Genomic DNA, 25,123 nt, shown 5'->3' on the forward strand with positions numbered 1-25,123 from the left:
TGTCATTTTCAATGACCAATGACAATCTGCCAAAGCTCTAGTGGTGTAGCGGGTATACTCAATTTGGTTGTCTTAATGTGGTTGGTGGGTGTAACAAATGCAGTTTTTTGGTAGTGAAAAGTTAGCATATCTGCCTGTGGTGGTATTCTCTATGTGTGTGTGTGTGTGTGTGTGTGTGTTTTACAACCGCAGACAGGGTAAACATCTGTCAGTACGGTGAGGGCCAGACTTGCTTTATGTTTGCACCTGTTATCTCTGAAGTGAAATAAAAACAGAAGCACAGTGATAAACCTGTCCATATGTAAAGGCCAGAAGCCCTTCGGTGTGTGTTTGTGTGTGTGTCTGTGTGAGAGGAAGAGAAAGCAATTCTTGTTCTTGTGGTAGTGGTACATGGAACACATACGTTTTTCTGTGTGTATGAGCTTATGTGCGTGGATCCCTGTCGGCCCTTGGCCGAAGTAATAGGGCGTTTGTTAGTTTGGTGTTCGTTTATTCCAGCCACTTCCTGGTAACTAGGAGTTCTGCAAAGGAACATCCTGACCTACAGGAAGTCAGCCATGTGTACTTTCCTGTACTTCCTGTTCTAGGATTCTTTTCTCTATTTTTGTGCAATTGTGATCCGGAAATGATACTGTATTCCCTTGATCTGGTGTTGATTGATCTTTGCAGCAACTGGATAAGTGTCATTAGGACACTGACTCAGCCATATTGCTAACACAAAGGCAGTCCATGGGGATCAGGGACTGCAGGAAGAGGTGGTTGGGTTGGTGTTTTGCCAACAGGCAAAGTGAAGGGCTGTTTTGGGGGTAAATGCATGAGTAACACAGGGGGAGAACAGCTCATGATAGTTTTCTCTCATGAGACACACACCCATCCGTGCATACACACGCACACACTCTCACACACACACATACACACTGTCCTATGGCCCAGTGCCCCAGCTGTTCTCAGGATTGTGCCACAGAAGATTACACTAACAGGCCTAAACAGCAGATGTGCTTTGTCTGGATCAACACACACACACACTCGTACAGACAAACACACACGCGTGCACCAAACTGAATGTAACAAAGAAAAAGACACGGGAGACACAGCATACACACATAATTAACCCTTGTGTTATCTTCGGTCATTCGGACCCATCAGTCATTGTGACCCACCGTCGTATTGCGACAACTTTACCGCATACAAAAACACAGTGAAGCATTTTCTTTTAACCGTTGGGCTGTCTCAGACCCCCAACATCAGACCCCCAACATTGCGAAGGTTAAAAGAAAAATATTTGTATTTGCTTTTGTATTGGGTAAAATTGGGTAAACACAACGATGGTTCGTTATGAACCTTTGGGTCATGTGACCCGAAGGCAGCACAAGGGTTAACAAACACAAGTCCTGTAAACTGTGGCGGCACTACCAGAGCGCCCACAACCCCATCCAGTCTCTCCCTCCCCTCGTCCATTTGTCCTTTATGTGCCCACCACTGCTGTGTCCTGGGGGGGTGCGGTGGGGGGAGGGGTACAGTGGGGGGAGCAGTGTGTGTGTGAGGGGGGGTGTTGCACAATTTTTAGTTGAGATGACCTCGTGGTAAACGTCCTCAATTCTTTGGGAGGCTGACATGAAGGTGAACCATGTCAAACATCTCCCCAGCACAGCTCTAAATGTCCTCCAAGTCTGGGTCGTCGTGAAAACCACCAAGGAACGGTAGAAAACGGTGTTGTTCTTTTGCGTCATACACTGGACGTGGACAAATGCTCAAATGTTTGTACTTAATCCTGCTTACCGACCCTTTAATAAGAGACTTTTCCCTCCCCATTTCTCCCTCCCCCTCCCATTCCCCTCCCTCTTTTCTTGCTCCAGGGGGTGCGCGGGGGGAGGGGGTGAAAGCGGTGGATGTGCTGACTGTTCTGAGGGAGAAAGTGGCCTTTGTATCAGGTGAGTCACTTGCTCTATTCCATTCTCAGTTTCCCGCTCCTTGTCCCCAGCTCTCCCTCCCGTCATAATGCTTTTGCATTGTTTATTGGCTTTACTGCGGAAGAAAACAACATTTAAAGAAGTATTGGGTAAAGATTTCCAGAAGGACCCTGGGCCAGAGATGGAACCATGCCTTGTTCATGACAAGGTTATTCAGCCCCTATGGCAGTTACACAGAATGTGATGATGTCACTCTGAGAGGACGCGTGTGTGATGTCACTGTCCTAGGTGGAAGGGATAAAAGGGGCGGCCCAATTCTTACCTTCCCCTCACGGACCAATCACGATCGAGTGAAGCAGGAGGACCTGAGCAGACTAGTCACCTACCTTTCCACCATACCAAGGTAGAACCATCCTTCCAATCCCTTCATCTCATCCTTTCTTTCACTCTCTCCCTCCATGTTCTGGAGGGAACATGGCCCTCTGTCTCTCTGTGTTTCTCTCCACTCTGTAATTATGACATGTTTCTTTCTCTGACTAAATCTGTAGCCATGCACCCTCCCCCCCCCCCCCCCCCCCTCTCTCTCTCTCTCTCTCTCTCTCTCTCTCTCTCTCTCTCTCTCTCTCTCTCGTTCTCTTTAATGGCTCTATCTGATGATGACACATTGCTCTTTCTCTCTCTCCGCCATGATGCCTCACATGCCTCAGTCTCTCTGAAACGGTCCTCACTTGTGCTGACGTATCCCTCCCTCCCCTCTCTCTCTCCCTATGTCCCTTCCTGTCCCTCTCCTACACCCTCTCCCTTCTGACTCTCTCTCTCTCTCTCTCTCTCTCTCTCTCTCTCTCTCTCTCTCTCTCTCTCTCTCTCTCTCTCTCTCTCTCTCTCTCTCTCTCTCTCTCTCTCTCTCTCTCTGTCTCTCTCTCTCTCTCTCTCTCTTTCTCTCTCTCTCCTCATATCCCCACTCCCTCCTCGCTCCCAACCCTGCCCCCTCAAAGTGATGACGTTCGGGCCCGAGGGTTCACGGTGGTGGTTGACATGCGCGGCTCAAAGTGGGAGAGCGTCAAGCCGTTGCTACGGACGCTACAGGAAGGGTTCCCTGCCCACATTCACATGGCCCTCATCATCAAACCCGACACCTTCTGGCAGAAACACAAGACCAACCTGGGCAGCGCCAAGCTCAGCTTTGAGGTGTGTGTTTGTCTGTGTGTGTGTCTGTCAGACTGTGTTTGTGTGTGTCTGTGTGTGTCATACAGCCATGGTAACCTCCCTCCATTGTCTCATCAGACAAGTCTTGTGTCGGTGGAGGGGCTCTCCCGATTGGTTGACCCATCCCAGCTGACCTCTGACCTGGGTGGGTCTCTGGAGTACGATCATGTGGAGTGGACTGAGCTGAGGCTGGGACTGGAGGAGTTCACAGGGGCTGCCGGACAGCTCCTAGCCCAGCTGGAGCAGCTGGAGGCTGGGCTGGCCCGTGAAGGCGAGCCCCAGGGTGTGGATGAGGCCCGCAAGTAAGATGGAAGTTTAAAGATGCTTTGTCAATGTATGAGTTGTGAGTGGTTTCTGTCAGTGTGTACAAAGTGTGTGTGTGTGAACCAACACTCCACAGGCTTCTTGAGGAGCACGGCCGACTACGAACTGCCGTAGCCACGGCGCCTGTCGACGCCATCGACCGTGAAGGGCGGAGCTTGCTCCAGCGCATGCGGCTTGGCCCCACCCACAGCTCTGACGCCCCAAGCTCTGACGCTTGGGTGAGGCCCCAAGCAGTAACCATGGCTACGGCAGCTGGTTGTCGGGTGGGGCGGACTTCCAGAGCGTGGCGCCTAAGGTCGCCGCCCTACTGGAGAGGCTGCAGAGTGCCAGGACACATCTTCAGCAGAGCTGGGCCGAACACAAGCAGCATCTGGACCAGGCCCTGCAGCTGCACCTGTACGAACAGGACGCAGCCAAGGTGTGTGTGCTGTGGGGGGGTGATACTGGTAGGGATAGAGAGAGTGATAGACTGGGACAGAGAGAGGGGGACAGAGAGAGGGGAGGCAAAGAGAGTGATACGGGGACAGGGAGAGAGGAGGGATGGAGGGACAAAGACAGTGTCAGAGGAGGACAGGGATGGGAGAGCTAAAGGGGGACCGAGGGCAAGAGAGGAGTGAGGGAGGGACAGAGAGTGATTGAGGGGGACAGAAAGAAAGGAGAGATAGGGGGGGAGAGAGAGAGGCAGGAGATAGTGGTGACCCTGCTGTGTTGCAGTTTAGAGCTCAGTAGTTGAAGCCATCTGCTGTCTGGGAGAAGCAGCAGCATTGGCAGCAGGTGGGTTGGCATCCATCCCTCTCCCAATCTCTCTATTTATCTATCGGTCTTCATCTCCCCCTCTCTCCTCTCCTCTCTCATAGTGCAGGCTGAGTGTATGGATTCATCTCTTTGATGACTGTGGGTCATGTGAGGATAACCCCTCTTCTCTCCCTCCCTCCCTCCCTCCCTCCCCCTCTCTCTCTCTCTCTCTCTCTCTCTCTCTTTCTCTCTCCCTCTCCGTCTGTGTGTTCAGATGTCAGAGTGGATCTCCCACAGTAAGGAGTTGTTCCTGCAGAGCCAGACAGACGTTGGCCTGAACCACCAGCATGCCCTCGACCTCCAGGCCCAGCATCAGCACTTTACCATGAACTGCATGGTACGTGTGTGTGTGTGCTTTGACAGTGTGCATGTCTGAGAGAGACTGATTGAGAGGCCGAGACTGCGTGTGCGTGTGTGTGTGTGTCTGACCACTCTCTGACTCTCCCCCCAGAACGGGAGTGTGAATGTGGACAGCGTAGTGTCCGTGGCGACGCGGCTGAGCGAGACAGGACACTACGGGGCTGAGCGGATCACCAGTGTGTCGTCACGGCTACAGGAGGACTGGAAGGGACTGACCACAGTGCTGGAGGAACGCAGCAACACCCTCGCCTTGTCCACAGGCTTCCACCAGGGAGCTGAGCAGGTATGTGTGTGTTTGTATGCACGTGTGTGTGTGTGTGTGCAAGAGAGTATGTGTGTGTATGTACGTGTGAGAGAGAGCGTGTTTGTGTGTGTAAATGTGTGTGTGTTTATCTGTGTGCAAGTGTGTGTATGTGTGTGTTTTGAATCAGTTCTGTGTGTGTGTGTGTTGTAGTTCCTGTCTCGTCTGAAGGGCTGGTGTGAGGGTTGTCATGACAGTCCGCTCCCAGCTGAGATGCAGGAGCTGGACACGTCCATCCAGCAGCACCAGGAGCTCTACGAAGAGATCTCTGCTGCCTACAAACAGGTACACACACACACCACACACATACAGTACATACACACATACAGGGTGCATATTCATTCTTTCTCTCTGCATGTAAAGTTGGTGTTTAGTCACAATGTGAATGTGTGTGTGTGTTGTGCCCCAGGTCAGTGAGAGTGGGAAAGTTCTTCTCGACGTTTTACAACGCCCGGCAGAATTGGAGGAGTCTTCGTTACCAACGGCACCTGTGGACTTCTCCGAAGCTGCTCACGGCATCATGGGAGTTCTGCAGGAGGTCATGCAAGGTCACCAGTATGTAGAGGGGGCGTGGCAGCGGCGCAAGCTTCGCCTACACCAACGTCTGCAGCTGTGCGTTTTTCAACAAGACGTCCGGCAGGTATGTATTTCCCTCCCTCCCTGCCTCCCTTCCTTCCTCCCTCCCTCTCCCCGGCCTCTCTCTCACCTCCTCTCTCTGTCTAGGTGGTGGACTGGGTGGAGCAGCATGGTGAGGTGTTCCTGACGAAGCACACAGGCGTCGGCAAGTCTCTCCACCGAGCACGTGCGCTGCAGAAACGCCATGACGACTTCCAGCAGGTGGCCCAGGTAACACACAAGCTCACGTTCACGCATGTTCACTCCCCGGTGAATACACACACACACCGGGCACTTTCTCTCTCTCTCTACCTTCTCCTCAGTCTCTCTCTCTCTTTGTTTTCTCTCTCTCCCTCTCTTTGTTCTCTCTCTCTCTCCCCACACTCACTCTTCCTCCGTCCTGTCTCTCACTCCTCTCATCTTGGATGTATATGTGTGCGTGGAAACGTGGTGGGGCTGGGGGGTATTTTCCGGAATGACCCTCTCACCTTTTTCCTCTCACTCCCACTTCTTTTCTCTACATGTCTCTCTACTACTCTCTCTCTCTCTCTCTCTCTCTCTCTCTCTCTCTCTCTCTCTCTCTCTCTCTCTCTCTCTCTCCTCTCTCTCTCTCTCTCTCTCTCTCTCTCTCTCTCTCTCTCTCTCTCTCTCTCTCTCTCTCTCATCTTCTCTCTGTCTCGCCTCCCTCCCGCCCATCCCCTGCAGAACACTTACACCAATGCGGAGAAGCTGCTGGAGGCTGCGGGGCAGCTGGCCCAGTCGGGGGAGTGCGAGGAGGGGGAGATCTACTCTGCTGCGGGGGACCTGGAGCTCCGCATGCAGGCCTTCATCCAGCGCGTGGAGCAGCGCAAACTGCTTCTCGACCTGGCCGTGTCCTTCTACACACACACCAAGGAGGTAATACACACACTCAGCAAGGAGGTAATACACACACACACCACTGAGGCAACACACACACAAACCAAGGAGGCACCACACTTGCCAGGATGGAACACATAGACACACATGAATACTTTTTGTGAATGGTATCATAAACAACAAAAATGACGGCTCACATACCTGCTGTATCGTGTGTGTGTTTGTGTGTGTGTTTGTAGCTCTCGGCGTGGATGGAGGGTCTGCAGAAGCAGATGATGGGTGAGGTGTGTGTGTGTCCAGAGTCGGTGGAGGCCCTGCAGGTTCTGATCACCCAGCAGCAGCAGCAGCAGGCCAACACCCAGGATGCATCGCTAAGTGTCATCAGGGAGGGCGAGGACCTCATTCTGCAGCTCAGGTTACATACACACACACACATGGTCGTGGTCACACACACGCGTGTACTCATGGAAACGCATACACGCTTGTGTAGCTTGTGTATGAATACACACACCCATACAGGGATGTAATGGGTTAAAGCCTTCTGGCATGTACAGTTAAGTGTATCAGATCTGATAACATCAGCTATTTTCTCCTCACACTATATGATGTCATCGACAGTATTCAACACTGCACATTTCCACAGGCAACACATCAAATTCCGGGCTCTACTCATTGGACAAAGCTGCGATTATTTTAGCCTGTGTTTTAATTTATTATTTGTTGTGTATGTGTGTGTGTTTGTGGCCGTACATTGGCATGTCTGTGTGGTTGTGTGCATCCATGTGTGTGTGTGTGTGTGTGGGGGGGGGGAGGGGGGGGGGGGGCATACATGTGTATGTGTGGATTTCTGCATGTGTGTCTGTGTGCAATGTGTGTGTGTGTGTGTGCGTGCGTGTGCATGTGTGCGTGTGTGCGTGTGTGCGTGTGTGTGTGTGTGTGTGTGTGTAGGCCCCAAGGCAGCTCGGTAGCCCATGTGGAGACAGTGTTGCAGCAGTTGGAGGAGTCCCAGGCTCAGCTGGAGGAGCTGTTTCACCAGAGGAAGATCAGACTGGATGTTTACTTACAGCTACGCATACTACAGCAGTGCACTCTGGAGGTCAGCGACCACACATGTGTGTGTGTGTGTGTTGGGGGCAGGGGAAATATTTGTACACGCGTGTGGGTTTAGTTGTGCATAGCTTGTGTGAAAATGCCTTGGTGTGTGTGTGTGTGTGTGTGTGTGTGTGTGTGTGTGTGTGTGTGTGTGTGTGAGCCTGTGTGAGTCTGTGTGTGCTCTTGGTGTGTCCATGCCAGAGTCTAACCTCTTTCTCTACAGGTCACAGGGGAGATGGATGCATGGAAGCAGGACCTCCAGAAGCAAGCTCAGGACTTCACAGCCGAGAAGCTAACAGTAGCACAGCCACGCGTTGGGGATGCCAACCAGGAGAAGCAAGGGTTAGCGCAACCACGGCTAGTGGAAGCTAACCAGGAGAAGCTAGCATTGGCACAGTCGCGGCTAGTGGAGGCTAACCCAGAAGGGCTAACGCTAGCACAGCAGCGTATCCACAGACACATGGAGCGACGGCTGGCCATGAACAACATGACCTATGAGGTCATCCAACAGGGACACGACCTTCAGCAATACATCACTGAAGTCCAGGCCTCAGGTGAGACAGGAGCAGGGAAGTTAGAAGAGAGAAGTGTGGGAGAGAGGAGAAGATAGGAGGAGGGATGGGGAGGGGAAGAGGAAGAGGAAAAGGAAAAGAGGAGAGTGAAGGGAGGGGAGGTGTGCTGGGAGGGGTTGAGGAGCAAAGAAAAGGAGAGGGGGAAAGGAGGAAGGGAAAGAGAATAGGAAGGGAAAGGAAAGAGGGAAGAGGAAAGGAGGGATGGAGGCGACCGGAGTGGAGATGAGAAAGGCTGGGAGGGGAGGAGTCCAGGGAAGGCAGGAGAGAGGACGAAAGGAGACAGTGAAAGATAGACAGAGATAAATGGATGTGGGCACATCCTTTCATACATGTGAAGAACTGGAGCATAGAGGTAAAGAGAACAGGAGAGAGAGAGAAAAAGAGAGAGCGATATAGAGAAAGAGAGAGAGAGAGAGAGAGAGCGAGGGTTGCAGTGTACTGACTTGGTACTTACTACTGTATCCCTGTGAATATGATAGATAGGAGAGGGAGAAGGAGGGAGGGAGGGAGAGAGAGAAGGGGTTGAACACTAGATGGGGGGAGGGGGAAGGGGACGGAAGGGGATTGGGGTTACTATGGAAACTGCTCTCTCAAGCGCACAGCTGGTCCCTATGGAAACCTACATATTGAATTTACCATGGAGACGAGTCCTCACAGCCAGACTGGCAAATTTAGCCACAAACCATCCCGTGATAACCACTGACATACACACACATACACACACACATTCCACACACACAAGCACACACACACACACACACCCACACACACACACCCACACACACTGATCACAAAAATCCTGTATGCAGTTCTCCATATTGTAATAGAAGGCTTATCAAGTATTCATATGCTGTCATTGCCCAGTATAGATAGCTTGTATAGATAGCTTGCTAGTTTGTATCCTATACAACCCATCTCTGCTATGAGGGCTTTTGAAGTATGCACAAACTAGAAGGGTTAGAATACATGACAGGAATAGTACAGTACATTTACTGGGAAACATAAAAGCTACATTTACAGTGTAATGTGATGTGAAGAAGCAGTCGTTGGTTCAGGGAGAGATGGAGAGATGGCTGCTGTGGACTAGCATGGGTCTGGCTGCTGTGAACTAGCATGGGTCTGGCTGCTGTGGACTAGCATGGGTCTGGCTGCTGTGAACTAGCATGGGTCTGGCTGCTGTGGACTAGCATGGGTCTGGCTGCTGTGAACTAGCATGGGTCTGGCTGCTGTGAACTAGCATGGGTCTGGCTGCTGTGGACTAGCATGGGTCTGGCTGCTGTGGACTAGCATGGGTCTGGCTGCTGTGAACTAGCATGGGTCTGGCTGCTGTGGACTAGCATGGGTCTGGCTGCTGTGAACTAGCATGGGTCTGGCTGCTGTGGACTAGCATGGGTCTGGCTGCTGTGAACTAGCATGGGTCTGGCTGCTGTGGACTAGCATGGGTCTGGCTGCTGTGGACTAGCATGGGTCTGGCTGCTGTGGACTAGCATGGGTCTGGCTGCTGTGGACTAGCATGGGTCTGGCTGCTGTGGACTAACATGGGTCTGGCTGCTGTGGGCTAGCATGGGTCTGGCTGCTGTGGGCTAGCATGGGTCTGGCTGCTGTGGGCTAGCATGGGTCTGGCTGCTGTGGACTAGCATGGGTCTGGCTGCTGTGGGCGCACCCTCATCTGTTCTGCAATTACAATGTCAATACAGCTGAAAGGGGGCTACATCTTATGTATGTATGTATGTATGTGTGTGTGTGTGTGTGTGTGTGTGTGTCTGTGTGGGTGTGTATGTGTGTGTGTGTGTGTCTGTGTGTGTGTGTCAGGTATTGAGCTCACGGCCGAGGGAGAGACTGAGCTGGCCTCCCAGGTAGAGGAGCTCCAGCAGCTCCTTCAGGATAAGCAGAAAGAGCTTCACCAGATAGCTGACCACACACACACACACCTGGAGCAGAGCCTGCAGCTACGCCACCTCCAGACACAAGTCAAACAGGTAGGCAACACACACACAAACACACACACACACACACATTTATATATAGTGACAGTATTGTGTGTATTCTGCACTGTTTCATGTTTAATGTATGTGTGTGTGTGTGTGGTCAGGTGTTGGGCTGGATTGGTGAGGGAGAAGTGATGCTGTCCTCCTGCATGATCAACTCCAGCTCCTTATCTGAAGCAGAGCAGCTGCATAGAGAACACGAGCGCCTCCAGCAGGCCATAGAGGTAATGACACCCACTGCACCGCACTCTCACCCCCCTCTCTCTGTATCACCTCCAGAGCAGCTATTTGAAAGAAAAAAGTACTTTTGTCCTCTTAATTTCCTCCTTTTCCTTCTCCCTCCCACCTCTCTTTTCCTTTTCTCTTACTGTACCTATGACTCTCCTCCTCGTCCTGTCGTCTTCCCCCTCCCCCTCCCTCCAGTCTCTGCTTCATGCCGACTCTCTCCAGAGGACCCACCAGGTGGCGCTGGCTCTGCAGCAGAGGGCGGAGCTCCTGGTGAGGGCGGGGCACTACGACTCGGAGGCGGTGAGGGCGTGCGCCCAGACGGTGGCGCTGCACTGGCAGACCCTCATGCTGCGCATGGAGGACCGCCTCAAACTGGTCATGGCCTCCGCCGCCTTCTACCGCACCTCGCAGCAGGTCAGTCTCTAAAGACTACAACTCCCAACAGGTCAGTCTCTAAAGACTACAACTCGCAGCAGGTCAGTCTCTAAAGACTACAACTCCCAGCATGTCAGCTCTCGAACGACTACAGCTCATAGGAAGTCTGTTTCAACAGACTACACCTCCCAGCACATCAGTCCCTGAAGACTACAACTCTTAGGAAATCTGTTTTTAAAGACTACACCTCCCAGCAGCCCTGTGACCTAGAGGTTGTGTTACTGGCAGAGCAAGCACTTCTCTGCTGTCTCAATCCTGGTCTTTACAGTGGCGCCCCGCTGTTACCAGCAGGAGCCAACACTAATAACCAACTTCATGCTGATCGGTGCTTCATGTGACTGGAATGTGTACTCAGATGTGTGTGTGTGTGCGTAGGTGTGTGGTGTGTTGGAGAGCCTGGAGCAGGAGTACCGGAGGGATGAGGACTGGTGTGGCGGGGGCGAGAGGCAGGGCACCCGGGGACAGCCGGAGCACCTCATCCCTCTCATCAACAAACACATGGAGCAGAAGGAGGCCTTCCTCAAGGTATGCAGGAGCAGGGAGGAGAGAAGGATGGGTGGAGCGAGGGAGGGTGTGGAACAGACAGAAAAGAATGAGGGCAAGGCTGTGGCTAAGAAGGGACAAAGGGAAGGTGAGAGAGAAATAGGGAAGTGGTGAGAACGAGATGCGGGTGGAGAGCGGGAGAGATGTTGAGGGTAAAATTCGGTGACAGAGAGAGTGAAAGAGAGAGCAAGGAGGAGAGGGGAAGTGATTCTATTTGAACCTTGCGTTGCCAGGCCTGCACTTTGGCGAGACGCAACGCCGAGGTCTTCCTCAAGTACATCCACCGCAACAGCGTCACCATGGCAACCATCTCTGGCCACAGCGTCACCGCCTCTGGGGTGACGGGCATTGCCGAAGTTACAGGGCACTCCCGTGTGCCGGAGCAGCAGGTCAAAGGTAAACTCAATTCCTTCTGCTATGGCTTGTTCAGGAATTCATGAGTCATACTGAATTAATGTGTGTGTATGTGTGTTGTAGGTATCCTCAGTGAGCTCCTGCAGAGGGAGAATAGGGTGCTTCATTTCTGGACCTTAAGGAAACGCCGCCTGGACCAATGCCAGCAGTACCTGCTGTTCCAGAGCCACGCCCAGCAGGTCAGTCGGACACGCCCACGGGAAATTAACTGCGAATGGAACGTATCGGATCGTTCTTCTAATGATATCAAAGTCATAATAGGGAGAAACTGTTCCGTACATCCCCTGCTCCATCCTCCTCTCTCTCTCTCTTCACATCTCTTCATATCTCTCTTGTCCCTTCATCCAGGCTCTTGATTGGCTGCAGCAGACAGGAGAGCACTACCTTTCGACTCACACGTCGCCAGGGGCAACCGGCGCAGAGACCCAGGAGCTGCTGGCACAACATAGAGAGTTCTGTGTCTCTGCCAAGGTCAAATCTCTCACGCGCACATAACCACATTGCCACTAAGGCGTGCACAGACACACGCGAACACAAGGTGCCAATCGTTCAACGTATCTAACGACGTCTGTGCCGTCGACTTCTGATTCCAATTCACGTTCCGCTCCCCGTATTTAAAACCCCCCATCCCCTCCGCAGAACACTCAGGAGAAGGTGCACCTGTTGATCCAGCTAGCAGAGAGCATGCTGGGTAAAGGCCACTCCCACAGGACAGAGCTGCGGAGGTGTGTCGCGGCCGTTGACAAGCGCTACCGCGAGTTCTCCCTGCGCATGGGGCAGCACCGCAACGCCCTGGAGACCGCTTTGGGGGGCTGCTCACAGGTGTGTGTGTGTGTGCGTGTGTGTTTGAGAAGGGGAATGTTTCTCCCTGCAAAGTCAGGTGGCTGAGCGGTTAGGGAATTGGGCTAGTAATCAGAAGGTTGCTGGTTCGATTCCCGCTATGCTAAATGATGTTGTGTCCTTGGGCAAGGCACTTCACCCTACTTGCCTCAGGGGGAATGTCCCTGTACTAACTGTAAGTCGCTCTGGATAAGAGCGTCTGCTAAATGACTAAATGTAAATGTAACCCTAAATGCAAAGGGTAGCTAAATTCATTCTCCTGCCTGGTCAGCGAAGTTGAATTGTGAATGTGTCTACGGTGGCCCCCGTAGGACAATAAGGACCTGGAGCTGGAGCTGATCCCAAACAGCCTGTCTGACTCAGACCCGGAAGTGAACCTCAACGACCCCAACCACGAGCTCAGCGACGAGAAGAGGAGGACCGCGAGGAAGAAAGAGTGAGGGACAGGGAGAGAAAAAGACCCAGAGATAGAAGTATGGTGGTGTTAGCAGACGGGATAGTGTGTCACAGTGTGTGCTTTCATTTGCAGGTACATCATGGCCGAGCTCCTTCAGACTGAGAGAGTGTATGTGAGGGACCTGCAGGAGTGTATTGAGGTGAGAGAGAAGCCTGACCAAGCCGAATGAACACAGCAACAGCATTGAACGAACGTCACCTCAACGGTTGTAGTTGATGTATGTGTGGAGGGTGTTGACCTGATTTTACCCCTGACCCTGTCCAGACCTACCTCTGGAAGATGACGAGTGGGTCGGAGGACATCCCTGCAGGGATCGCCAACAAGGACGACATTGTGTTTGGAAACATCCAGGACATCTACGAGTTTCATAACAGGTATGGGTGTACTCATTGTGGACTTAACGTGACAGAATTGGGGTAGATGTACACGGTCTTATTTAATGGTGTATGTGTGATTTAATGACTGTTTGTTTGTTGCAGTATATTTCTTAAGGAACTGGAAAACTATGAGCAGCTTCCCGAAGATGTGGGACACTGTTTTGTCACCTGGGTAACACTCATTACATCCTTAATAGCTATGTGTGTATGTGGGTGTGTGTGTGAGAGTGTGTGCGTATGTGACATTAACAAATTATATTTATTAACCCCAACAAAGAAAAGTACAATACAAAAGTGTAACATCTAACGTGTCATTTTGGTAGGCTGATAAGTTCCATATGTACGTGACGTACTGCAGAAACAAGCCTGACTCCAGCCTGCTCATACAACAACATGGAGCTGGTTTCTTTGAGGTGAGAACCCTTATCTCCTCCCTTCCTTATTTCCCCTTCCCTTTTCTGTCTTTCAATCTCTCTCACTGTTACTTTGTGCATCCTGTGTGTGTCTGTGTGTGTGTGTGTGTGTGTGTGTGTGTGTGTGTGCGTGTGTAGGAGGTCCAGAGGAGACATGGTCTGGCTAACTCCATCTCCTCAGCCCTCATCAAGCCTGTTCAGCGCATCACCAAGTATCAGCTACTGCTCAAGGTATGGACTCACTCCAGCCATGATGCTGCTGGAGATACTGAACATGTTTCTGTTGGTTAGCTTTTATTTCAGTTCAGAAGCATAACTGAAACCCCAAGGTCAGGGGCGTCGTTAGACCCTTTTTACTGGGGCACGTGCCCCAGTAGAAATCTGCTGTGCCCCAGTAAAATCTAAAGTTTGAGTTTTAACAATTTACTTTACTAGTCAGTGCATTCATTTAGATTGATAATCCCAGAAAAAAATTACGCAGTATCCCAATCAACGCTTGTAAAAGTGTTTAACCGAAAACACGCACCTATATGCATGCAGAATTCCATGTCAGCCCGCTCTTCTGAGCTTGCCAAATAGCCACTGCAGCACGGACACAGAAGTCCAGGGGTTTATTCCAGAAAGCAGGTTATGCAACATAACCGGGCAAGTTAACCCACCAGCTGATTCACAATGTTACAGCAACCTACTGGCAATGTTGCTACAACGCTGGGTGTCAGCTGGGGAGTTAACTTACCCGGGTATGTCACATAACTTGTTTTCTGGAATACCCCCCAGGTGTCGGACTCGGAACACAAGTCAGAATTGAGGTAGGCTAAGAAAACATTACAAAACTAACGATAGATTCTAAATGATAGGTCTACCGATCATCTTATTTTGACTAAAACGTAAAAACAATATAACATGAAGCTCAAAAAAACTGTATTTGCGCTCAAATGAATGGGAAAAAAATGTGCGCGCTAACTATTGATGTCCCTTCCAAAGCTGAAATCAAACTTGCGTCCCTGACCTGTTTTATAGTGGGTTAAGCAAGGGGAGTTTCTATAGCCTAGTAGTGCATTGTGCGCAGCAAGCTTGAAAGAAAAAAAGGGATATGAAATAGGGGCCTGTGCCTCAGTAGAGTGTTATGTCTAACAACGCCTCTGCCCAAGGCTATATCAAAGTGTTTTCTGCCCTAACTTACCGGTACAGTATTGGCGTTTTGTGTATTCACTTGTATTTGTGTGTGTGTGCGTGTGTGTGTGTGTGTGTGCACCGCGTATCGTGCGTTCAGGAGTTGCTAGCGTGTTGTGAGGAAGGTAAAGGTGAGATCAAGGAAGGTCTGGATGTCATGCTGAGTGTTCCCAAGCGTGCCAACGACGCCATGCATGTCAGCATGCTGGAGGGTAAACTATCCATTTACACTGTATATATTTCAGTTTCCTTACCAACCCGTATTTTGTCTTCACTGTGTCCTACGGATGTCACTTCCTGTGTGGTGACATCACACCCCGGGTGGTAGCATCCCATCCTGTTCTCTGACATCACTTCCTGTGCTTGGTGAAACCCCAGGTCTGGAGGAGGGCTTGGAGGTGCAGGGAGAACTGCTGCTCCAGGATAGCTTCCAGGTGTGGGATCCCAAGTCTCTGATCCGGAAGGGGCGGGAACGCCACCTGTTCCTGTTTGAGCTGTCGCTGGTCTTCAGCAAGGAGATGAAGGACTCCACAGGACGCACCAAGTACCTGTACAAGAGCAGGCTAAGGGTAGGACTGGACTTTACCTTTTAATACTCCAGCTAAGGTGTATGTTACTGGAGTGCCTTCACACTATACATGACCTGTAATACAATATCACCTCAGCACTGCATGCAACATCTGTGTAAGAGCAGCTTCAGGGTGTGACTGGTCTATACATTTTACATATATGACACCTGACAAAAACTCGATTCAGCTATGTGTGATGTGTGCTTGTGTGTCCTGTTCCAGACCTCTGAGTTGGGGGTGACAGAGCACATCGAGGGCGACCCCTGTAAATTTGCCCTGTGGGTTGGCCGGACACCCACCTCAGACAACAAGACCGTCCTCAAGGTACAGTCACGTGCCTACACTCACACACATACATACAGTATGTGCCCTCTCACCACGACACCCTCTGCCTCTCTCCTCCAGGCTGCCTCTCTGGAGCTCAAGCAGGAGTGGGTGAGGAACGTGCGACAGGTGATACAGGAGAGGCGGGGCCACCTGAGGGGGGCTCTGAGGGAGCCCATCCCCCTCCCCAAGACCCCCGCCCCCACACTAGCACGCCAGCGCAGCATCAACAGGAGGTCAGAGTTGGCCCCGTACGTTACTCCCAACTCTATTCTTCGTGGTCGTTTCTGTGTACGTGTCACTCATCGCAACGTGCTGTGTACGTGTCATCATCCAGGGACGCTAGCGAGGACGCGGACAGCCTGGGTGATGCCAGCAGCCAGCCAGACACGGTCTCCATCGCTTCCCGCACCTCCCAGAACACTGCGGATAGTGACAAGGTACCGGAACTACACTTCCCATCAGCCACCTCTGTTGGCTGATATACTGTATAGAGACGTATTCATCCAATGTGAGTAATCTCAGTTGAAGTGTGTGTGTGTGTGTGTGTCAGTATATCAACTGCAGCACCCCTCCCTGAGCAGCAGGCCAGAGGGGTGTGTCTCAGAACGTAGCCCATGACCTCATCACTGCTGCAGCTGTGTGTGTTTTTCTGTGTGTGTGTGTGCGGGAATGTGTGTGCTTGTTAAAACAATTTCAAGAGGGTGTTCCCCTCACAGTTTAAAAACACTCTGCAACTTTCGGGAAAGATATTACCCTACTTGCCTGTTCAGCTCTTGGTATGTTGTCTTCAATGTCTGTTTCGGTATATCTGTGTAGTATATTTGTTATTGTCAATGTGTGAATATATGATAGATGTGTGGATTTGTGGAGTGTATTGTTCATGGATTATGGTTTGTGTGTACATATTGAATTGTGTTTGGAGTGGGCATGTGTCTAAAATGGACATAATTGCATTTATTTAATTTAGCTGTTAAATATGTTACCATTTTCACTGTATTGTGTTGGTCTGTAAAGTCAGACATGCCACGATGTTGCTAAATGTCTTTCTAAGTGTATCCAGGCAATAGTGTGTTGCAATAAGAAAACTACAAATTCTGTCTAAAACTGTTATTGGGTGTAAGCTCTATGTTACGTATTATATGTAACATCATCATCATCATCATCTCTCTCTCTCTGTCCCGTGGGAATTCTGTTTCCATATGGAGGGTTTCCTGCAACAGATGTAGAGGCTTTGGTTGGGGAACACCCCAACAGTCCCCCTAGAATTAATGTTTGTGTTTGTGTATATGTGTGTGTGTGTGTGTGTGTGTGATGGATTGCAGATAGTTCTTGGAGAGACAGCAGTGATTTACATATGTGATATTTACCCAATCAGCATGTTTCTCTCAGGGGTACACTAAAAAGTGGCGGGTCATAGATTACTTTCCTTTTCTTGTTCCTTCCATCCTTAGTTCCCACCCTTGTTTGTCCCTCTATTCCCCTTCCTGGTCTCCTCCACCCACACCCCTCCCCCACTCGTGTCTCCTTCCTTGTCTCTCTCTCTCCTTTCCTTTCCTGTGTTGTGCCAGTTTCACCCCTCTCTCTCCCTCCCTCCTTGGTTATCCCTGTATTCCCTATCTCCTCTCACAGGCAGGGTGGGCTCATGCTCCAGTCAGATGCTGTGGGTTAACAATTACTCTCCCCTATATCACACACAGGGCCCTTAGACAAACCTGGCAACCCTTTGCAATCAACCTCCATATGTTTTACATTTTGTCTTTGGGTAGGAAGCTCTATCTAGATAAACCTGGCGACCCCGGGGGTCCTCTGCAGTGTAAGACTGATTTCTGTCAGAATGTTTTGATAGACTTTTTATTTTGACTTCTCTCAATTTCTAGGGAAATGAAGCCAAAAGGTTTGACACGATGTCCATGAACTCTCTCTCTTTCTCTCGTTCTGCTTCCTCCCCCCCCCCCCCCCCCCCCCACACACACACCTCATTCACTAGCTGTCTGGTGGCTGTGAGCTGACCGTGGTTCTGCTGGACTTCGTGGCGGGCGGTCCCGGGGAGCTAAGCGTGCGCTGCGGGCAGACGGTTGAGCTGGTGGAACGTTCCGCCGAGCGGCCCGGCTGGTGTCTGGTCCGGACCACTGACCACACCCCCTCTCAGGAGGGCCTGCTGCCCATGAGCGCCCTCTGCCTGTCGCACTCCCACAGCGCAGACATGGACGGCCTGGTTCCCACCGCTAACACCGCCAAAGGTCCGCACGCATACACACACACACACACACACACACACACACACACACACACACACAACAAACACACAGTAAGAGGATTACGTTCAAAGTGTGAAAATTCCTCTGACCAAACAACAAAAGGGCTTGATTGCTACTCACCACACCACCTGATAAAGGCTGGTCTATCAGGTGCACCATCCCTGTCCTTTCTATCAGACAGTAGCACTTGTCACAAACCAGGATATAATATAGTATGGTTTGAATATGCTATATCACTCACACAGTATTTGGCAAAATACCTTCCACTGGGGTTACACCATGGTCAGATCCAAGTTGCAACCATCTTCAACAGAGCTAATCATAAAAATGACCAACAAGACTACATAGTAGACTCAATGGTCTGCAGTTGTAATAGAAACCTTCCTTGGTTCAATTCTGACCCCTGTGGCGTCTGAAACAGGAAGCAGTCTTATTGTCTTCCAATCACTTCCTATGTCTGCAGTGTTTCATTTCCTGTTTAATTTAGGGGAATTTAAACATCCCTCTCCAGAACTTTCATTATTTCATTGTGTTTGTGTTTTTGTTTTGTGTGTGTGTGTGTGTTTGTGTGTGGAAGAGAAATACATCACTTACATGAAAATGTATTTAACAGCAAACAGAAAAAGATGTATCACATAAAACTAAACCAAATCATCCTAAAAGTGCCAGCCTTGCACATTCGTTCCCTCACTTAAACACACACACACACACACACACAGTTGATACTTAGACTGAAACGCTGGGGACAGACAAACAGTCCTGAATTTTTGATTGTGTTCTGTTTCTTTGTATTATAAATGAAGTTTCAGTGCATGAAATTCACTATGGACCTTTTAGTGTGTCTGCATGTGTGGGTCTGTGTGTGTGTGTGTGTCTGTGTTGGTAGAAAGGTTGTCCAAAGTTAAGTTTCGTGCCAGTGTTAATCTCAAGTTTGTTTTGGCAGAGCAGGCTAAATAATTCCTGACCTTGCCAAGAACACACACACACACACAGACACACACATGTAGGCCTGGGGGCAAAGGTAAAGTCTCAATGGGAGTTTAGTGGGTTAAACATTGACCCAAGGTCTAAAACCTACAGTCCAACCCAACACAGGAACCTTGTGTGTGTGGTGTGTGTGTGGGGAGTGGACGGGGTATGGGGGGTGTATGGTTGTGTGTGCGCCCGCCTTACACTTCAATGTAGGACATCACAGTTTGAAATCCTACTGTGCCTCAACTAAGACTCCATGTTGTTGTAGTGACATGTCCTCTTTGCAACTTGTTCAGCTCGTTTCACTTTCAGTCCTCCCCCCTCGGTTTCGCCCCTCCCCTAAACCCACCCCTATACCCGCCCAGGCAGAGTTTTAAGCTCTGCTCACAGTTTGGTTTCAGTCAGGAGTTTAGAGGAGCACCTTTTTCTGTCTTTCTCCGTCTTTCTCTGCCTCTCTTTCTCTCTGTCTGTCTTTCTCTGGTGGGGTATAGTAGGGAGGCATGCGCAGTGGGAGAGGGTGTTTCTTATGCTCCAGAGTTTTGGGTTGGATGCTGGGACAGAGTGATGATGAAGCAGGTGGGTGATGCGGGTGTGTGTGTATGTGTAGGAGGTGTGTGTATGGGAATGTATGTGTGAATGTACAAGACCAGTTTACTTTCAATGTGTGTGTGTGTCGATAACCTTATTGTAAATTCCTGAGTGCTTTATAGTCTATTGATTTAATTCATGGTCAATTGTGTTTGATTGAGTGACGTATCAGAGAGATAGACAAAGAGTAATTGTGTTAGATGCAGAAACAGATAGCGTGAGTCAGGCTGCGTAAGAGAGATTGAGTGTGTGTGTGTGTGTGAGGGAGGTGGGGGGGTACTCACTAAGCTGCCATTTTGCTTTGCCTGCAGAATGTTCACCTCTGGGTTTGAAAGCTTATCTGTCCTCACATCCCATTCACAAAAGACAACACACTCCTGCTCTCACTCTCACAGCATAACACACAGACAGTGGCCATATTTGACATTCCTTGACATATATGAGTGTGTGTGTGTGTGTGTATGAGTGTGTGTGTGTGTGTGTGTGTGTATGAGTGGGTGTATGTGTTTGATATGGGGTAGTTAATTAGCCATTGAATTAATGGCTCCAGATCCAGATATCACATCAGAAGAACAACATTTACAATCACTTGCAACACATATGACACACGCATCCATGATTCCTGCACTAAAGGTGTGTTTGCATGTGCGTTTGTTCAGGCGTGTGATTGTGTGTCTGTTTGTTTTCTTCAGAGTATTGTTTGTGTGGTCAGTCAACAAAGAGTTTCCTTTGAGAGGAAGTTTACCTGAGGGGAGGGAAGGCAAAAGTTATCTCTGCATCCCTCCTTCCTCACTCTCTCCTACTCTATTTGTTCTGGTATTCTCTCTATCTTCCTGACAAAGTCCACTGTTTAGAAACATTTGAACCCCAGCTTTTCAATTTCTTTCTCGCTTTTCTGAACCATCTTGTCTTTATTTCTATCCATTTATATCCTATACTATGTCCATTCTCTCCTTTTTCTCTCCGCCTCTTCTCTTTCTTTCTCTCACTTTTCTCCCTCCAATTTATCTCACTAGAAACCAATTCGGTGGTGTCAGGTGACAGCAGATTGGACTCGGCCGCAACCCTCCAATCCTCCCTGGGCTCCAGCAGCATGGTGGTGACCTCCCCCATGGGAGGAGTGGGCCCTCCAGGGGTCAACGTGGGCTCCCCGGGACCCAAACGGAGCGGCTCCGGTACCGGTAACACGCTGAAGCGCTGGCTGACCAGTCCGGTGAGGAGGCTGAGCCAGGGCAAAGCCGACAGCCAGGGGAAGAAACCTCCACTCCGCACACGGAGGAGGGAGAACCGTCCGGAGCTGGCCACGCCACTGACGGCCAACACACACGTGGTACGATGCACACACAGACACAACGTGGCTGCCGGCGGCAACACAAGCAGTGACTTTTAAAAACAAGAATAAACATGCTGTGATGCCCAGCGACAGACTGACTGATTATCTCTTTCTCTCCCTCTCTCTTTGTGTTTGCAGAAGGGTGGGAAGAGGGAGGAGTCGGTCCAGAGCGGTGGAGAGGAGGAGCCAGAGGAGGACCCCCACACTCCCCTCCCCCCTCCCATGGAGATCATCAAGGACCCCAACAACCCTGAAGTGAGGAGGGACGGAGGGAGGGAGGGATGGGGGAAAAGGTCAAGACAGTAAAGAGAAAAGGTTGTGGAGAAAAGGAGTGGAGAGAGAGAGAGGCACTACTGAGTCACAGGGATTACTGATTCAAACTGGTTCAGTTATAATTGTAGATGTTAAGTTTCTACGCCCTCTACAGTAAGGGTTTTGGAAGATTCATGCGTCAGAGTTCTGAACCATGTCATATTCTGAGGATTTAATTCAATGAAAAAGGGTCTTGAATTGATTTTTAGTAGTTACTGTAGAAATTGGGAGGTTTTGCTAATGAGTACTTCTTTTCTCTACATGTCTCTCTACTACTCTCTCTCTCTCTCTCTCTCTCTCTCTCTCTCTCTCTCTCTCTCTCTCTCTCTCTCTCTCTCTCTCTCTCTCTCTCTCTCTCTCTCTCTCTCTCTCTCAGGGACTGGATTCAGACCAGGGGTCAAATGAGTCAGACACAGAGCAGAAAAACAAGGCAATGAGGGGCCGCATGTAAGACACAAACACAAGTTCAACATACAGCTATCATCCCGGTGAATGTGAGACTGACTGATGACTGATTAACCTATTTGTGTGTGTTCCAGGTTTGTCGTAAATGAAATGGTACAGTCAGAGAAGGATTATGTAAAGGACCTCGGTGTCATAGTAGAGGTAAGACCAGCCAACCAATTGCGTCCTTTAAAAATTACGTTTGTCTGGTCCAATATTGTCCAATGTCCCTCTCTTTCTTTATTTTTGTTCTTCTCTCTCTCCTTTTCTCTCGTACTTTCCCCCCTCCCTGTCACTCCTTCTCACCCTTTTCTTCTGTGGTCCTCGTCCCAGGGCTTCATGTCCAGGTTGGAGGTGAGGGGAGTTCCTGAGGACATGAGGGGGAAAGATAAGATAGTGTTTGGTAACATCCATCAAATCTACGATTGGCACCGAGAGTAAGTACAAGCATATTTGCTTCACACACACACACACACACTTACTTACTTAAACTGACCCCCGCACCCCCCCACATACCTGACACACACATACTCACTCAAACCCCTGCAAATGTACACATTTTCATAATACATTTGTTGATCTCATTCTGTGATGAGAAGCCAGGTGAATTTGACATTGGTGTCATGTCCTGTTTGCAGTTTTTTCCTGGTGGAGCTAGAGAAATGTGTAGAGGACCATGATCTTCTGGCAGAACTCTTCATTAAACATGTGAGTGTTCCAGTCCTGTGTGTGTGTGTGTGTGTGTGTTATTATTATTATTTAATGTGTGTATGCCCTCTTGTGAGTACGCAAAACGACCAATAAATAAAAGAAGGCCTACCCAAGGGCTTTACTATGGGAATTATGAATTTATTTTGAACCAACAATGTGAATTGTGTGTTGTACTTGTGTTACAGGAAAGGCGGTTGCACATGTATGTGGTTTACTGTCAGAACAAGCCACGCTCAGAGTTCATTGTGGTTGAGTACGAGTCCTTCTTCGAGGTGAGTCATCTCCTCTTTGTGAATCTTCGAGCTTGTCCCTTTCTAGAGAATTCACAAACATAACTAAGAGAATAACCAAGAACTTCAGCTCGGCTGGAATCTGATGGCCATGAATGTGTGTGTGTGTCATGTAGGAGATACAACGTGAGATCAGCTGTAGGATGTCTGTCAGTGACTACCTAATCAAGCCCGTTCAGAGGATCACCAAGTATCAACTTCTGCTCAAGGTACTCATGTCTACATGTTTGTGTTTGGATGTGTTTTTTCTGGATGTCCAGTATGAATACATATAATGCCTCCTTCTCTCTCAGGACTTCCTCAAGTACAGCTCCAAAGCAGGATCGGACTGTGAGGAAATTGAGGTGGGATCATTATTATACGTTCCACATCATTATACTATACACATTATTGTGAAGTGGAGTTGAGCAAAGTCATATTTTCTCTAGTGTTCATTTCTTGAACATTCAATGCAATAATATAGCTACCTAAGCTTAGTGTAGCTTGATAAGTTGAGAGCCAAGTTAAAGTGTAAAGTAGATAGCAGACCACGGCTCACCATCAGCAGGTGAGGATCGCATGAGTGTGTTCTCGTTTTTCCTGATTATGAATGATTTAAAGACATCCAACTTGAATTCTCGAGTCACTGCATCTATGTATAAAACCTCGTAAATGTTTTAATCGTTTGCTTTGTGTGTGTGTGTATGTGTGTTGGTGGTATGTGTGCTGGTGTGTGCTTTCATATGTGTGTATTCCTGTGTGCATGGATGCATTGCTTGTCCCCTCCGCAGAAAGCCATGGAACTGATGTCCCTGGTGCCCAAGCACTGTAATGACATGATGAACCTGGGTCGCCTACAGGATTACGAGGTACGGCCCTGCCCTTTGATCCCACCCCCACCCCCACCCCTCGGCCACAGCCACACTTCTCATGTAAAGCTGTCCATCATCTCTGACCCTGATTGCGTGGAGAGTCTTGAACCTTGAAGTGGAGTGACCCAGCCTGCCGTGGGGGGTGAAGGGCAGAGGTGGTCGGGCAGTCACGTGGTGTGCTTTGTTCCTCAGGGCAAGCTGACGAGCCAGGGCAAGCTGCTGCAGCAGGAGACCTTCTGCGTGTGGGAGCAGGACGGGGGGGTCCTCTCCCGCAGCAAGGAGAGGCGTGTCTTCCTCTTCGAGCAGATCATCATCTTCAGCGAGTTCATCCGCAAAGGCTCCTCCACACCCGGCTACCAGTACAAGAAGAGCATCAAGGTGAGGCCGACAGGGTGTGTGTGTGTGTGTGTGTGTGTGTGTGTGTGTGTGTGTGTGCATGTGCATGTGGGTGTGGGTGTGTGTGCATGTGCGTGTGGGTGTGGGTGTGTGTGTGTGTGTGTGTGTGTGTGTGTGTGTGTGTGTGTGTGCATGTGCGTGTGGGTGTGTGTGGGTGTGGGTGGGTGGGTGGGTGGGTGGGTGGGTGTGTGTGGGTGTGGGTGTGGGTGTGTGTGGGTGTGGGTGTGTGTGGGTGTGGGTGTGGGTGGGTGGGTGGGTGTGGGTGTGGGTGTGGGTGGGTGTGGGTGTGTGTGTGTGTGGGAGCGTTGGACAGGGTGTACATGTTATGACTGGGGTCTGTGTGTATGTGGGGTTAGGGTGTTTAGTGTGTTTGACTGACTGGATGTGTGTGAGCATGCCTACCTCTTAGTCTGACCTGTGTGTGTGCACGCGGGTGTGGCCCGTGTGTGCAGGTGAATTACCTGGCCATGCAGGAGAACGTGGAGGGGGACCCCTGCAAGTTTGTGCTGTGGTCCTGGGGCTCTGCGGAGCGCTTCACTCTGCAGGCTGCCAGCCCCGCCGTCAAGCAGCTGTGGACATCCCACATCACCCAACTACTGGACACGCAGAGCAACTTCCTCTCTGGTGAGCCTCCACAGGTCAAAGTTCATGCACAGGTCAAAGTTGAAAAGCGTAATGATCTGTCCAAGTCAAACAATGTGTGAATGTCCAATGGGGTTGAACATTACCTGGACAATAAGTCACCATTGACTTTCAAACACACAGATACGTTTTTAAGGAGAATCATGTCTAGGCTGTTAACTGTGTGTGTGTGTGCGTGTGCATCATTGTGTGTGTTCAGCTTTGCAGTCTCCCATTGAATATCAGAGGAAGGAGGGTGGAGGCTCACACACGGTGTCCCGCCCCCTGTCTGGCTGCGGGATCAAAACATCAGGCCGCCCCCCCTCCGTGCCCCCCACCCCGAACGGACACAACACACACACTCAGCAGGAGAGCGAGCCTCAGGAGGACGAGGTGAGATAAGATCACATAAACTTGATTGTTCCCGAGCACAGACACAATTCGGCTGTTTAAAATAGTTCACTGTAGAAACCCCACGTATATGCAGTTGACTGCATATTTTGTTTTTGTCGCATGGGTGAGGGTATATAATGCTTTATTACATTAATAG

At 50.0% G+C, this 25,123-nt stretch overlaps 1 protein-coding gene across 1 annotated transcript in view; it reads left to right on the forward strand.

Annotated features, from left to right (window-relative positions):
- The window catches only part of kalrnb (kalirin RhoGEF kinase b), a 29,388-nt gene that overhangs the window by 2,573 nt on the left and 1,692 nt on the right, over positions 1 to 25,123 (forward strand). The window contains 48 exon segments of the mRNA XM_062447493.1: positions 1,857 to 1,931; positions 2,199 to 2,313; positions 2,906 to 3,098; positions 3,195 to 3,418; positions 3,517 to 3,649; positions 3,652 to 3,858; positions 4,450 to 4,572; positions 4,687 to 4,878; positions 5,050 to 5,181; positions 5,306 to 5,536; positions 5,620 to 5,742; positions 6,217 to 6,408; positions 6,609 to 6,784; positions 7,318 to 7,465; positions 7,685 to 8,015; positions 9,846 to 10,012; positions 10,126 to 10,245; positions 10,445 to 10,663; positions 11,060 to 11,209; positions 11,461 to 11,623; positions 11,705 to 11,820; positions 11,990 to 12,112; positions 12,281 to 12,463; positions 12,793 to 12,917; positions 13,011 to 13,077; positions 13,203 to 13,312; positions 13,418 to 13,487; positions 13,639 to 13,728; positions 13,867 to 13,959; positions 15,002 to 15,113; positions 15,280 to 15,470; positions 15,693 to 15,794; positions 15,876 to 16,030; positions 16,132 to 16,234; positions 17,785 to 18,037; positions 20,632 to 20,945; positions 21,087 to 21,203; positions 21,637 to 21,707; positions 21,800 to 21,866; positions 22,038 to 22,141; positions 22,343 to 22,412; positions 22,601 to 22,687; positions 22,822 to 22,914; positions 22,999 to 23,049; positions 23,476 to 23,553; positions 23,749 to 23,934; positions 24,405 to 24,576; positions 24,794 to 24,966. Coding sequence (XP_062303477.1) covers positions 1,857 to 1,931; positions 2,199 to 2,313; positions 2,906 to 3,098; positions 3,195 to 3,418; positions 3,517 to 3,649; positions 3,652 to 3,858; positions 4,450 to 4,572; positions 4,687 to 4,878; positions 5,050 to 5,181; positions 5,306 to 5,536; positions 5,620 to 5,742; positions 6,217 to 6,408; positions 6,609 to 6,784; positions 7,318 to 7,465; positions 7,685 to 8,015; positions 9,846 to 10,012; positions 10,126 to 10,245; positions 10,445 to 10,663; positions 11,060 to 11,209; positions 11,461 to 11,623; positions 11,705 to 11,820; positions 11,990 to 12,112; positions 12,281 to 12,463; positions 12,793 to 12,917; positions 13,011 to 13,077; positions 13,203 to 13,312; positions 13,418 to 13,487; positions 13,639 to 13,728; positions 13,867 to 13,959; positions 15,002 to 15,113; positions 15,280 to 15,470; positions 15,693 to 15,794; positions 15,876 to 16,030; positions 16,132 to 16,234; positions 17,785 to 18,037; positions 20,632 to 20,945; positions 21,087 to 21,203; positions 21,637 to 21,707; positions 21,800 to 21,866; positions 22,038 to 22,141; positions 22,343 to 22,412; positions 22,601 to 22,687; positions 22,822 to 22,914; positions 22,999 to 23,049; positions 23,476 to 23,553; positions 23,749 to 23,934; positions 24,405 to 24,576; positions 24,794 to 24,966 — 6,890 coding nt within the window.

This window comes from Osmerus eperlanus, chromosome 21 (assembly GCF_963692335.1).
Source record: "Osmerus eperlanus chromosome 21, fOsmEpe2.1, whole genome shotgun sequence".
Classification (NCBI taxonomy): Eukaryota; Metazoa; Chordata; class Actinopteri; order Osmeriformes; family Osmeridae; genus Osmerus; species Osmerus eperlanus.